The 16175-nt window shown below is 41.3% G+C and overlaps 1 protein-coding gene across 1 annotated transcript in view; it reads right to left on the bottom strand.

Annotated features, from left to right (window-relative positions):
* Window positions 1-16175, bottom strand: part of PTPN14 (protein tyrosine phosphatase, non-receptor type 14) — a 193447-nt gene that overhangs the window by 83746 nt on the left and 93526 nt on the right. Inside the window, exons 2-3 of the mRNA XM_012638380.1 lie at window positions 14741-15068; window positions 3407-3576 (exon numbers count right to left, since the gene is read on the bottom strand). Of these exons, the coding sequence (XP_012493834.1) occupies window positions 3407-3576; window positions 14741-14914 (344 nt within the window). The 5' untranslated portion in view covers window positions 14915-15068. The remainder of the gene's footprint in view (window positions 1-3406; window positions 3577-14740; window positions 15069-16175) is intronic.

The raw sequence follows: 16175 nt of genomic DNA, 5'->3' as shown, positions 1-16175 counted from the left end.
TCTTTGTCCTTATTCAGAGAGAAAAAATGGCTGTTCATGACTAATGTTATACAACCTGTTTTACTCTCAAGCTGAAGTAGCCAAACCATTGCAAACATGTGTTGGGTGAAAACAAGTTTGGTTGGCTACAGACAAAGGCTTATTTTTTAAGCACAGATGGTTGAATGGTTGCCTCCTCCAAAGAGTTGCCTGCAAATGAAAGACAGATTTCTGTTTCTAATCTATGCAAATATCTTACTCTGCAGGGCATCACAAAGACTAACTGTTTTGTGTCAGATACTGCAGATCCCAGGTGCTCTCAGAGATGCCAAAGCCCATCTCCACCTGAGATGCCTGGTAACTCAGATACCAGGCTCATGACTGGAGAGTTAGTCATTAACCCGCTCCTAATGAATGTTGTTGGGGCCTTCTGTGAAACATTCCTCTGGAATCCTGCCCCACCACCACTGCTTCCCCTTGGCTGCTCTGCCTGGAAGGCAGTTTCAATATTCAGCTCCGACTTCAGATGCTTCTAAAACCTCCCAAGAAGGGCCAGATTCCCAAAGGCTCCTAAGGACTGTTAGCAGCATTCTTCACCTTGTGTTCAGCTCATCTATTCATGTCTAACACCAAACTCATAAAACTTGATCATTTAAAAATATTATTCTGTCCAAACCAGGTCTCCTTTATACTCTAGTCCCTACACCTACAACCCATGGCTTGTCTCAGTGAATCACACCTGGGTCGTTGTTGGTGGCCCTCAACCTTCCCAAGTACATGTAATTCCCCTTTTCATTTCCTTCTATCAACTTTCCTTTCTATACTTACAACACTTCTTTCTCTAATTTCTCCATCTCCCCAGCTTAAGTCTTTCACTTGATCTGACACCCTTGGCACATTCCAGCTTGAGGGCCCCCTTGGGGGCAACAAAAATTTCTGCAACACTGAAACACGTACACAACTTCTCAATGCTAATCCAGCTCCTAACTTTAAACAGCCTTTGCCATAAAGAGCAGGTTATACCTGAAATCTACATAGTTTAGTTCCAGTGTTTAAGTCTAAAAACGTCTTTCAAAGTTTTAAATTTTTTCTTTGTGTTTCTGAACAAATCGACAGTAATAGAGTTTGCTTCAAAATCCTGTGTTGGAAAACACTTCTTTCCCTCCTTATTAACCTTTATCTTAAATGAACCAGGCTAACTGAGCAAAAAGAAATTCTTAAAAAAAAAAAAAAAGGAAAGAAGTCCTTCCTGATCCCCACACTTAATAACCACCACCACTAAAACTTCTTACTCTATGCCTCAATCGTGGAGATTTAAATACCTGTTGTTTTAATTTATGAATGCAAATATTGACAGTCAAATAATGCAGCTTTAAGTTTACTTACCTGGAAAATCTAAAAACTGTAAAGAGTTTTAGAGGTTAACTATTTCATGGATTCCCAAGTTTGGATAAGTATCAGAACCACTAGAGTAGAACTATTTATTTTAAATGCATCCCCTTGATCCACAGCCCTAGACACTACAATTCAGACTCCTGGTATGGCTCTAGCATCCATATTTCTAATAAATGCTCTTGTAAGTATGACATGGCAGGCCCTGGTCTGTCTGAGAACCAATGATCTATTCCAACACCCTATGCAATATGGCGGCCTCCTTGACAGGGCACCACACAGGCTACCTAGCCTACATGACAACATTTAGAGACCAGCGCTCTCACCCTTTTATGTCTTGTTGTTCCATTTCTATATGGCTTTTAGTTACATGGAGACTGTGTTCCTATGTTGAGCCAAAGTCTTTCAACTCCTTGAACTTCACTTACTGTAGGCTCCAACTTTGTGCTCCAGAGCTAACGCAGAATTCCCCCTCCTACAAAAGTCCTCAGATATCTAAAGGCAGCTATTGTGCCCCTACGAGACTCCATTTTTCTAAGCTTAAACAACCCTTTTCCTATAACTTCGTACAGCACAATTTCTGAGTTCCTCTACATTCCAACTACCCTCCCTCAACAACAGGCCTTACAGAGTTAAGTCTGTCTAAAGTAACAACACTTCATTTTTCTTACAGACGAAACTTTTTTTAATATGCACTAATTTCCAGTCCATGCCTCACCCTCATCACTCATCTTGCATTTAATGGTCCGAGAGCCAAGAGTCAGCAAGTACTTATTAACCCAATGCTGTGTTCCCAGCACTGCGTCAAGTACCCAGGGAGGATTTAAAAGCCAGCGGAAATTGTCCCATTTTGAGGAGTTAATAATTTCTTATACAGGAAGGACTTGGATAAGTAAAATAACTTGAGAACAGTGCATGACAGAATGCAAAAGAGTGCTTTGAATGAATATCGCGTGAAAGACTGAACACCAAGTTTTCAGGGTCAGACCGTGAGCCAACTCGTGGCCTCTGTTTGCAGATGCACCATCTATGTAACAGCAGCTTTTAATTTAAAAAAAAATAATAATAATATCACCATAAAGTGTATATCCAAATTTCAAGAAATTTATCCTTATTTCAGAAATTTAAAATCTAAGAAGTACACAAGTGAGAATCAAGTCGAATACTGTCCCTTCTTCTAAGCATGTCAGTGGCATTGCTTCCCAAGCATTCCGAAGGCCAAGCTCTGAGTAAAAGGTGATGAGTAGACAGGGTTTATGCGATTCCCTTTCCTACTGCAAATACCCATTTGATGAGGAGACTCTCCAAGGATTTTAACGGAAAACTCTGACCGGTAAGTGAACTATTCTACCACCAACAAAAACGCACTTGTTTCATTCACTGAATCATACTTTATGAACAGATACAAATCCCTCACTTACAGATGAGAGGGGGAAAACATCACTTCAAAGATGACAGGTGATTTCTCCGAGGTAAAGCAGCCTATGAGCAATTGAGTGGGACCAATCACCAGGTCTCTCTCCACTGCTGCCTTCTCGTCTCCTCTTATCTAACAAAGGACAACCAAAACTCTTGCTCTCTCAACACTGTCCTCCTTAATTTTACTTTCATCTTGAGTGACCTTCCCAATCCTCAAATGCAAAGTTTGATGGTACTTTGTGTTTGGGGATATTTTGAGAAAAAGAGTAGACAAAACAGTATAGGTGAATAATTTTTTATTAAATTCTAGCATACCTAATTTTACCTACAGTCTCCAACTAATATTTCTATGCCACCAGACACGAAATTCTGCCTGGTTCAGGATCACTACTACCTTACCAGCATTACAGGGAACTGCTGGGGTTAGCTGCATGGAGTCAACCAAAATGCTAAAGCTGCAAAGCAACTAGCAAACAATCTGCAACTATTCCCCCCCACCCAGTACACACACACACCCACCCACACACACCCTACATCAACCAGCTCATCTACTTCACTGGAAGCCTCACAGTTAGTCCACACCCTTATACGGAACACAGGAGGAAAATGCACCTACCTTGTGGCCTCTTGCTGAAGCCATGACACATTTGGCACATAGAACATGACTCCGAAGAAAAGCAGAGGCTCATTAGCGAATTTGTCCAGATGTTTCTTCAGAGGTTTCTCCAGCTCCACCCATCGTGCTTGCTGGCTCTTGCTGAGAAACCAAAGGCCAAAGTAGTGCGTCTAGATAAAAGGATAAAATAGCATCAGTGCATGCTCACCACAAGTATCCCAAGACCACACAGGAAACAAGACTCCAGCACCTTGTGTCACCTTTGCTTGCCCAGCCCATCCACAAGGCTCCAGCTTTTACTTTCCAACTTTGGGCCAAATTAAAAGAAACTGTACCCACACAATATCGTAACCTACATTGAGTATCCAGGCCCGGTATTCATACCCACTGCTGCTGTTTGTGTCTGTGGACACCAATGCACCTACATTAGGTAAGGGGAGTCACGCAGGGTGGGGGGACTGGGCTATTTTTCTGAGATCTGAAGGCTGACTGTCCTGTGTGCCTTCTGAAAGCCTCACGATCTCACACGGAGCATGCTGGCAAAAGTCAACACGGCTCTCACACCTGCGGCAACGTAACTTACGACTCCACACCGAAGACAAAACTTGCTGCCAACTGAAAGCTTCTGCGTTGTAGGATATTTTCATGCAGTACCAGATTTGAACCGAAGATTTTTTCACGCTTTTTGAGCTTTAGTGAAGCATTATACTTTAAACAGCATCGCCCTCTACCATTTTATTATACATGAACTGCAGCAAATCTCTCCCCGTACCAAGCTTTGAGAGTGGAAGGAGCTTCCCTTCGCAGCTGCCACAGAAGCCCCTGGTGGCTGTTCTTGGCAGATGACGGTGGGATTTGATAGATGAAAGTAAGATTTTCACCCTTAGACTTGAAGCCGCAACCAGTTTGGTTTTGAACAACATGCTAAATGATTAAAACAGGTACTTTTATGCACCCAATCCTGTCTTTATATTAATTCATGCTAGGATTTCAGGATTAGCACAACAATCACCAAAAAACAGATCACTGCTTTTGAAGATTCTTTTATATTTCAATTACAGCCTAGAATGGTTTACAGCACACCTGGAAATCTGCCTTCAAAAGAAGGTTGTCGTTACAATGTTCAATTTCCAAAGGCATTCTTATGCTGACGTTCCCACTCCAGCTGGCTACCCCTTCGACATCACCCCAGATCAATCCCTACCACAACCCAACCAAAATCTCCAGTGAAGCTGTGGCTCTGCCTTTCCTAGAAAACCAGACGTGTCCTCGCCTACACAAAGCTGCAGACCCAGATGCTTTAAAGGATATTTTAAATGGATTTGCTTTCAGATGGGAGTAATTATTTAATCAGCTTTCCTCCACGATGTTCCAAAGGGCAAGTTCCCATCAGAAATCTGTATGTTTCTTGAGTGACAAAATGCCAAAGACCAGAGCCCAGATTGTACTAAACAACTTAGATGAACTTGCTTGAGTGAATCCTGACCCTGTTGTTCATTTCCTAGCCTCAGTAGTCCATTAGTTGTGCTGATGTGATGATACAGAAGAAATGAAATGTGCCCGAATAGAAAGAAAACAGGCTTCAAAGTCAGCTCATCTCCCAGCTTGCGCACGCACTCGCTATCTCTGCACCTTTGCACAAGTTACTGAGCCTCCCAGACTTGCAGAGATTTCTCATCTGTAAAATGGGGAGGATGGTTACCACTCTCACCCACAGGCTGTAGGGGGTGTGTGAGATAGTGCCTGTCAATCACACGCATGGGACATGGTAAGTACTTCATACACGATGTCGTCTGTGGCGGCTGCTGCTGCTACTACTATCACCATCATCGCTAGTAAGTGAAAAGCAGGCAAGCCCCGTGAATCTTTTTCATCAGTACTACTGGCATCCCTATGAACCCTCGAATTAGACAACAGAGGTTACTTGAAAGTAAATGAGAACAAGCAGGAGAAAGTAGAAGCTGGAATATCTACAAGTAACAAATATTTAACAGGTATAAGAAAAAAAATAATCACAAAACTGTGCCTCCCCTAAGATTCCCTTGAGAGTCTCCCTATAGGTATTAATGGGACACTGAACATCACTCTGATGCTGTCCTTGGGGATCTGTGATAGAAGCTTAAGCTGACGCTAAAATGAGGTAATCTGGGTACTCAATTCAATGAACTTGTCTGAAAAGGGTCCAAGGCAGTTCTGCATTATACTGAACTCCTTTATGGAACACAGTGCCATATAAGCATACCCACTGTATTCTGGATGACTAGGAGTGAGTTTGCATATAATAAATTAAGGAATATATGTAAACTGTAATTTGCTACACAATTATTGTAGTTAGAAAAGAACCCTTTTATAAGCATGAGTGGAGGAAGGGAGGACAAGCTTCACGACTGCTTCACAGGCTAACCATGATTTACTTTTGACATTTGGGAGATACGTTTATGGTACATACTTCATTCAAATTGGTAACATTCGAATTACAGAGAGTCCGCAGTAACTGCATAAACATTCTACAATCAATTTTCAGAAAAAATTAAAATTCTTACTGCTCCTGTGCCTTGAAGGCTACTAGTTTAAATTTCCTTTTCTCATTCTCATCCATCCAGATCATTCAGCCAGGCCAGAACTCCTCTCCAGAAAACACCCAGAGGAAGAATATAAAATACACATACACGCAAATGCATACACACACAAACACCCCTGCACATACATGCACACATGTGCATATGCTAAAAAGACGATGAGGTCCAAGAGAAATCATAGTCAGTTAATAATCCTGAACCATAATTAATTTGATACAGCTCTAAATAACAAAGTAAACCGCTTCTAATAGAAAAACCTAATTCATGGCATAAGTTTTTTTTGTTGCTATGATACTACATCTTCCACAGGGCACCGAATATTTCAGAGTGACTCACCATGCCTTGATCCAATGAAAAATTACACAACGACTCAAGAAATGGGGTTTCCCGTGCAGGTGGAATTGGCAGAGGTAGGTAACCTGGAGGACACAGTTTCTACGTACTTATGGCCAGAACGTCCTAAGTTTAGAAGAAGTTCTGAATTCAGTTATCTAGCAGGAAGGAAAGTCCATTTATGAGATCCCCTTGCCCACAGTTTTTTGAAGCTACACCCAAAGTCACCTCCATTCACACCCTACTTCTCTCATTGTTCCTCCAGCTGTATCCCTCACTCTAGAGGAGAAAGACCCTGCCTCAAAGTTCGTACACTGCTCTGTTCACGTTTACAATACAGCACAAGTTTATTCTGTCGTGTCTACACAGTGCCTCACAGGAAACGGAATCTGAGCCTAAGTGCTCATTTCAACTAACATGTGCACCAATCAACTTCCTGTGTATTGTCCAAGGGACTGTTAATCCCATCAAGCCCAGCTGAGACCACACCAGGCTGGTTCATAATTAACTCGCCAGTTGAAACTAGCTCAGTTTTGGAAGCTGAGCTTCACTGCTAAACATTGCCACATGGTTGAAGAAAATGTGCTCGATTTCAAATAGAAACCACCTTCTCCATGACCAAGACAAGAGGATCTCATCATATCATCTGAATAAATGCCTGAAACATTTGTTTTGTTTATGTCGGAGGCACCAAATGTAAGCCAGGCCCATCCAATCCTCATGATACCTCTGGGCAAGGTATAAATTCCATTTTATTTCTCTAGTTTTATTAAGAAAACTAGAGCCGACAGCTCTGGCGCCATGAGTTTTGCAATGAGCGCGTCGCAATGATGAGAAAAGACGATGGAAGAACCAGCTCCCAATGACAGGAACCACGTCTCTGAACTAATTTTGAAAAATGCACTACGATGAAACAAAGTAGGGAAAGCCACATTAAAATGTCACCTTTATGTGAGTAGTTTCCCCATTTATGTGGTTTAACAGAGGAAGCATAAATTTATGCATGTACTCAAAAATCGCTAGTTTCATCAGTGGCAGATTGGTGTGTGAATATTTCAGTGTCCATCTTTTGAGATTATGAAAAGATTCTAGGGAATAAAGGTCCTGAAAAATAGTTTCAGGGGTTGTGGGAAATCTATGTACCTTCTGCTCAATCTTGCTGTCAACCTAAAACTGCTCTAAAGAAATAAAGTCTACTGAAAAAATAGTGTGGGATGTTTTTCATTTGTTTCTTCATTTATTTGTAAAGAGATATTGTTAACCCCACATTAGCTAGTAGTAGAAAAAGATTTTTTTGAGGGTTTTGTTTTTCCAGTTTTGTGACCAATGGCACAGTTCTAATGCTAACCATTTGTAAGGGTTACACACACCGTTTTGGCAATTACTAGGGATTAAACCCATGATCTTATCTCCAGCATTTTGAAGAGTTAATCACCCAGAGCCAAAGTTTAAAATATCTTGCATTAGGTTGTCATGGGTTGCCTGTTTTACCCGGTATTTCAGTTGTAAATTAAGAAATAGTTGGTATGCCTCCACATAAAATATGAGTTACATACGAGCATGAGAAGTTTCACTGAGGCATGGAAAATACTTCAAAAGAGGACTAGAAGCAGACTCTGAGCTGCAGTGCATGCAATTACATTCCAATGGCTTTGGAAAATAAACCACTGTACCTCAGTTGGATAATTGTAAAAAACAACTTGTGTGTAATCAACCTCTACTCTGGGTAGGTCTGAGATTTCTATAACTGACACATCTATAATTAACAACTGCACCATCTTAATTTTCCTGGCCAATCTCTTCATAAAAGTACAGGAAAAGAAACTGCAGAGTAACAGATCTACAAGCAAACCTCATAGCCAAGAAAAACCATTCTTCTGAGACCGGACAGCACACTCAGAATATACAGAAAGATGAAGAAGATCTACAAGTTAAGACTGGGGAACATTTTACCCACAATCTCTAGACCTAGAAAATGGAGGCACATGTGCCAATACATTCTAGGACTGAAATTAAGTTAATAAGATTTCACGTTGTAATTTTTACAAACACAAACAGCAATACAAAATGAAAAGAAATCTCCCCCAGCTGTCTACTTGTAGTAGATTCTTAATCAGTGTTGATTATTTTAAGCTTCTGCAAATATACATACACATAGATGTGATTAAGAAGCTCTACAATACAGCAGAATTCCACCATTACCTGGCAGGGCCAGGGAATGAGGTGTTCCATTTAACGGAGAACCCCCCAAATCACATATAAGTTACCAACTGCCAAAAGATGAGCATAAAATTAAACCACAGAAATATCTTTAATGTTAGTTAACTTCTCTTTGATGATAGGAAATGCATGTTAAGATTCTGTATCTTTATAATCTCTAGCCATTATGAAAATAGCAAAATGTGGAAAATTTCTACTGTAGTGATAGCTTTAGATAAACAGCTCTTAGTGAAGATGAAAGTATAAATTTGCAAAAGACAAAGGAGATAAATTAAAGGATAACCACCTACCCTATGAAATGATTACGGGTTTTTTGTTTTGTTTTGTTTCATAGGCTCCTTTAAAAACCAGGGCTTGTAGTCTATCCTTAGGAAAGACCCAAGAGTTATCAAATTTACCATTCTCCAGAACTCTGCATTTTCCAATGGCAGTTCTCTACCTCAAATAGAGTTTAGCAGTGAAGAGCATCTCAGGTACCTTGTTAAAATCATTTATCCCTCCCCTGCTATTGTTTTTATGTTAAAAGTTGAGTCAAGGTTATTCTTAAAAGAAATCATTCTAGCACATTTTTACATTTTGTTAGAATGCTTTACATTATTACTATTAACATGGTCCTTCTTGCCTTTCTTAGAACAGCACTGTTTAATAGAGATAAAATGTGAGGCACATATTTAATTTTAAGTTTTCTAGGAGCTACATTTAAAAAGAACCGAAAAGTGAAATTACTTTCAATAAATTTTATTTACAATGTTCAAAATATTTCAACCTGTAATCAATATAAAAATCCTTAATGAGATATTTTAACTTTTTTTCATACAGTCTTCAAAATCTGATGTGTGTTTTACACTTACCACACATCTCAGTTGAAACTAGCCACATTTCAGGTGCTCAATGGCTACATGTGGCTACCATATTGGACAGTACAATCTTAAATTAATAATAACTGTTCAAGGAATTGAAAGACTTCACTATTTTGGCTCAATACAAGTTCGCTGTTTCTAATAATTATAGCCATCTAAAAATGGAACAAGCACTCTTATAAAAAGGTGAGAGCCCAGTCTCTCAAGTGTCATGGCAGCGGCGGGAGAGCTTGAATGGCGTCTTGCGAAGGAGGCAGCCATATTGAGTACTTCCTGCGTGCCAGGCACTGTGGTGCTGCGCCAACTTTGCAAAACTCTTTGAATCCTCCCAACAACTCATAGAGGTGGCTACTGTTACCAACTATCTAAGATTACACAGCTAGTAAGTGGCAGAGCCAGGATTCAAACTCAGGGAGTTTGGTCCCAGCTCACATTCCCAGCCACTAAACTCTGCTGTCTCTCCATGAACTTATTTTTAAAACCTGAGAATTAGTCATAAATTGTTTTAGCCATTTCTCTCTTAACCTAGGTCAGTGATTTTCAAACTGAGATGGGCCTCTAGATATCCAATCTTCCCTATAAACAACAGCTCCATGTTATACGTCGATGTGCCATCTAAGATTTCATTTGGAGAAAAGGATTAAACCCATTGATCCAAAAATAACGATATTATCAGAATTCTGATTTTTCTGAGCCTTATATATCTCTTGAATGTCTTTCTTAATAGAGTTCCCAGCCAGAAACTCGTGCCTAGTTTTTTCCTGACCTTTAAAACAATTGAAAAAAAATTTTTTTCTAAGGAGTTCATTTTATGTCCTCTTGCCAGGATTATTACTATATCCACTGGTGTCTCGGTTCCACCCCTCCCTCCCGCCCCATCCCTGCTCTTTTCTCTACTGGGTTCTTGTCCTAATATGCAAGGTGATCACGTCATGCTCCTCCCAGGAGTCCTTTGGTGACTTTCTACATCACGGTAGTGTTTTATTCCCCCAAACAATTCAAAAGAGTATTTACTAGAAGGCTAAGATAATTGTGAAACACTTCGTGAAATGCTTTTTTCCTTTCTTTTACTATACACCTTAGGAGGGTGTTTCCCAAAGCATTTTACTACCACCTCTGCTCTCCCACTGCACACCTCTGGGAACTAGAACGGTGAAGTCAGCCTGCCTGGGTTTGAACCAGCCTCACAACTTGCCAGCCCAGTTGACTGCAGGCAGGTCACCCTAAACTGTGGTCTCTCCATCTGTAAAATGGGGACAGCAAGGGTAGCCAACATCACAGACTTGTTATGAGAATTAAATGACTTGATATATGGAAACTGCTCAGCCCAGTATATGGTACACTAAAAGGGAAGCGATTATTTTAATTATTTGACCTAGTTTAGGAACACCATCCTACAGGACCCAGTGAAAACTCCCTAGCCAGGCACACCAAACCGTTCAAAAGCAGACTCCAGCCTTCCTCTCCACATTCTCCTCCTCTGCCCCCGCCTTTTTTGTTACGAGCCCCTCCACACACACAAACACATCAGTGCACACTGAACTCTGCCCTTCCCTGAAAATTCCGTGTTCTTTCCTGTTTCTGTACCTTGGCATGAGCTGTTCCCTTTGTTTCTTGTTTGTCCTGTTCTCTAAGCTCTAGGGTTTGTGGGAACAGAGACCCTATCATATTCAACTTCCCCAGAGCCTGACTATGTTTGCTGACTATATGAACCAGGCCTGGTTCTGCAAGCCGTGTTAAATAGCAGCACATCAGTGCATTCAAAACAGGTCTGCTGAGCAAGAGCGAGACCCCGTCTCTACTAAAAATACAAAGAAATTAATCGGACAACTAAAAATATATAAAAAAAATTAGCTGGGCATGGTGGCGCATGCCTGTAGTCCCAGCTACTTGGGAGGCTGAGGCAGGAGGATTGCTTGAGCCCAGGAGTTTGAGGTTGCTGTGAGCTAGGCTGACGCCACGGCACTCACTCTAGCCCGGGCAAAAGAGTAAGACTTTGTCTCAAAAAAAATAAAAAAAAATCTGATTCTCAGAAAGTCTACCATACAGATATATGTCATTATACATCTGTCCAAACTTATAGAAGGTAAAACACCAAGAGCGCACCCTAACGTAAACTCTGGACCTTGGGTGACAATGATAATAACAAATGTACCATGCTGTGGAAGGATGCTAACAGTGGGGAAAGCTGTGCATGTATGGGGGAAGGAGGGTGTATGGAAAATCTCTATACCTTTCTCTCCATTTTGCTGTGAAACTAAAATTGCTCTAAAAAAATCAAAGCCTTTAAAATAAACTCTATTCAAACTTTTTCTAATAAAGGTAAATGGCAAAACAAATAATTAATGTAAATCAAAAATTCAATCAAAATTATCTTTTAAAAAAGTCTACCATATATCCTTTCCTAAGATAAAGCTATTATAAAATTTAGGATACACCTAAACTATTTCTAATGGCAAAGCCAAATACCCACCATCATCTGGTTTCCAAGCCTTGATATGGACGAAACATTCTGTTATATTTGAGATCGGTTTTCACCTTCTCCTCTGAAGTATCACGAACTCTATTTAGAAAATAACTGAAATACGAAGTCAAGGTGCGGGGAGCAGACCATGCGTTCACCCCTCCTACTTCCGCGTTTGGGTGGAGGATGCATTTCTCCTTGAGGTGTGTATGTGCAAATGAAGAGCAAAGTGTTACTCTATTTTATCTTTTAATTCATGAGTATCTATAGGATTGATTCATAAAAAGGCATACCTTCAATGTTATCTGTCATAGAATGAAAGCATAAAATCCAAAAAGAAAGTGATTTACTCTAATGTGAATACACCCATTCAGGGCAAATAAAGTCAGCATCAAATGCAAACCCCACCTTAACAGTAGAACGTCAATCACACTACAACACACGCTTGATAGGAGACTCTGGGTGGCACTGCTTTATCCTTTGTGACAATGTAGTTGTGGCATAATCCTGGGTTGACTTTTGCCCTCTGACTGAGAGAAACAATAGACTGTTGAAAGTAATTATTAACCATCCGCATCTTCAGATACCCCTTGCCTTTCTCCACGCACTCTAGCTCTACCTGGTGATGCGCAGAGATGCCTTCTCAGCCCCTAAGAATGGCGGCTGCTCTTTCCCATCCTCGGATCCTTGGAAATCCAGCTCCCCGTGCTAAAGATGACCTTGCCTTCTTTTCCACCTGCTGAACTCACACTATCCTTCAAGTCCTGATTCAAAGACTAAAAGCTTTGTTCATCTTTCACTGAGTCTTTCTCTCCCGCTGGCAAGGCTGCCGTGTTCAGTGGGCCAGACTACACACTGCACAACTCTAAGGAGAGCCATTGCGTTTCGGGCCTGCCCCTGCATTCTATTTCAGCAGAGATCGCATTCAGTCTTAACTGTTTATTTAAAGGTTGGACTTCCCTACTGCTCGGTACGTGTCTTGAAGACAAAATTATACCTTGTTTACCTTCGTTTCACCAAGTCCTAAAACAGTGCCTGGCACAAGGTAGTTGCTCAATATTTTCCTTAATAAAAAGTCATTTTTGAAGACTCTCGAATTTGAACAATTATAAATGACTAGACCTAGCACTGCCCATTTTCCATACAGTATCTCTTTTAATATTTACAACAGCCCTATGCAGGAAACACCATGCTTCCCACTTCACAGGTGGGAAAACTGATGCTCAGAAAGATTTAGTAACTTTTCTAATGACATCCAGCTAATAAGCAACAGAACCACAATCTGAACTCAAGTCTAAGGCTCCAGTGTCTGCACTTGTAACTACTTAACCGCAGGCTACACTGCCCCTCAATGCATGCAAAAAAGATATTTAGTTGCTCTAATTTGAGTGACTGAAGTACTTAAAGGTAAAACCACTGCAGATCTTTGTAAATGGTCTATGATTTAATTTTCCATAAGAATTCAGATGAATCTCTTGCCCAATCCCAATCTAAGGTATTAAGGTTTTTCTTTATGCCCATGTACCTATGCACATGTGTGGTTAAATGTGTACCCTAATGTGCCATTAATACTAATACTAATAAGAAAAAGAGAGGCAGCTACCAATCAACAAGGTTGGAACATTCACACATTTATTCTGCTGTATCAGCTACCAGCTGCATGTATGTGTTGTCCGCGACAGTCTGCTGCATGGGAAAATAAACCTCCAAGGAATACCTGATCACTGAAACCAAAGTATGAACAAGAACAGCAGGAGACAGAAAGGTTTCAGGTCAAACAGTCCCCCAGGGAAAAACAGCCAGCCTGGGGAAGACACCAAGGGGAGAGGAAGACCCTCCCAGACCCCAATTCCTTTGTAAGTCAGTGGAGAGAGGCCACACACAATCACTTCCCACAGTGATTGTCACCCCTCTTCTTGTCACCAGAGGTACTGGGCAATGCTGTCACGTGGACCCTACAAGAGCCTAGGGCCCAGGACAATGACAGCCTTTCCTCACCCTTAGGAGTGTCTGAACCTCAGAGGCTCGCGGCACTGGCAACCACTCAGCCACGCTCCCTTCCCCCTTAGCCAGTGTGTCACATGGCTCTCAAGACACAAATGCTCAAGTGCGGGTTTCTCGCAAAAGTCCCTTGTCCTGAATGTCTGTAAGACTGAAAGAAGCAGGGCTTGCCTGTCATAAACGGCATACTGCTCGGAGAGTCTCTTCTAAAGAGGAAAAACGTGACTGTCTAAATGGTTAGCCCTGGGTTTGCTTAAAAGCAGTCTCACAGACAATGCCACGAAAACGAGGGCCATGAGCAAGCTTAAAAGGAACAAAACCCCTTTTTTACAACCTCCCACAAAAAGCCTCACTGGTCACGCTCACTTTAAATGCTTTTTCTCTTTTTCTTCTTTTTGAAGAGGAAAATATAGAAACAAACAAACAAACAAAAAAGCGGCTACATCCATCTGTATGTGGGCGTTTTCTCCTTGACATGCAGCCAGAATGCAGAAATACCAGCTACCCACTCAATTGTTTTAAAGAGAGAAAATGACTTTGGTGGGGAGATTCTCTCATTTTCAACTCCCCCAAAACCTCCTCGCTGGCTAAAACAAAGGGGAACTGCCACCGCGGGCAAGCTTTAGGTGCTGTCCTTACTTGTCGTGACATCAGCTCACGTCCCCCGATCCACTGAAGGTTAAGATCACGCCCATGCTAAGAATAACAGGATTCTTACAAGTCATTGCTTAGGCTGAAAAACATGCAGGTGCACCAAGAAACAGATGGCTGGTTCCTTTGGTGAGTGGTCCCTTATACACCCCCCCCCCACACACACACACATACACACACACATACACACACTCTCACACTCTCACACTCACACTCTCTCTCTTACCTCCCGCAACTCCAGCCTCTGGGCCACAGCCTCCAGGCACTCTTGCCCTGTGCTTTCCACCGACAGTGTGCACTCGATAACATTGCTGTCCAACAGGCGGATACGAGTGACGAAGCAGTTCTTGCTCAGGACGTTGTAGCGCCGTGTCCGGCGGAGCTTCAGACCGAAAGGCATGGCTCTGTGGTCCTCAGACGCCGCCTTCCTGTCCCGGCGCACACGCCCCTGAGATGGCCTTAGCAGTTTCGTGACTGGATGACAACACTATCACCCGCGCTCCTCCAGGTAGCGAAAAGGGTGTCCATGCCCGGCGTGGCCCTCTGGAAGGTAGCTGCGGACACAGAAGAAACAGCATGGTCACACATTGGAAGGGACACTGTGGATGGTAGGGCACAAACTGCACACACGTGTGCACACACAGGCACACACACTCCCGACAGATGAACATCCAGATTCGATGACCTGCGAGCTCTGTACCTCCCAAGTGTCTTGGCCACGTTACCTTAGAGGGGTGATGTGATAAAGGCCAGTTTGCAATGGAAGAAACGAAAATCCAGAGAGATTAAAGAACTCACTCACAGATGCACGGTGTAAACGGCAAATCCAAATTCAAACTAACATCTATGCAACTTCATTTCATGCGCTATTTTCACTATATACAATGCTATCTGTAGTACTTTTCAGTACATACGGTACTATCTGTATTGTATCTACAATACAGTTTTTCAGTATATACAATACTATCTACTTAAAAACACTAGGAGCAGAATTTGAACACTGGTGGGTTTTTTTTAACTTCTAGATATATCATTTCTACCTCATGAACAATCTTGTGATGTTGATTTCATTATACCTATTTTACAGATGAAAAAAGCGAGGTTCAACGATTTAAGTGCCTTAATGAACTTAAAATTTGATCTCCCCCCCCCATTCTTTGCAACACTGCTTCTTTACTTTTATTAACATTATTTGCTTTTATTTTCATATTTTTTCTTTTATAATTTACTTAGAATGAATGATATAAAATGGTGTGAATACACATTTAATACACTTAACTACTTTCCACTTGTTTAAAAAAAGGAAATATATGAATTATTCAATGCACTTAAAATCACAACTTTGTCCTTTTTTCACCAAATACCTAGACAGTTAGATGAGGGGAACCACTCTGTCATCCTGTTCCTTTACAAAATGCTTGATGCAAAAGCCATGTCACCATACTACAGACAATTTAACTTACTATTAACTGACACCCTGATGTTCCACCAAATGAAAATGATGACATTATCGCCATGGAGAACACAAGAATAAAAATAACAAAAGTGGCTTTACCGTTCCACCCGGAGCCAGCAATGCTCTTGCTGGGAGTTCATTAAACTTATCTTTCAAAGAAGCCAGAAATGTCTAGAAAGCTCTGCCATCCAAATGTTCTGGTCTC

This window comes from Propithecus coquereli, unplaced genomic scaffold (genome assembly GCF_000956105.1).
Source record: "Propithecus coquereli isolate 6110/MARCELLA unplaced genomic scaffold, Pcoq_1.0 Scaffold129, whole genome shotgun sequence".
NCBI classification, from domain to species: Eukaryota; Metazoa; Chordata; class Mammalia; order Primates; family Indriidae; genus Propithecus; species Propithecus coquereli.
Note: the sequence above shows the minus strand (reverse complement) of the source record. Positions and strands in the feature narration are given on the sequence as shown.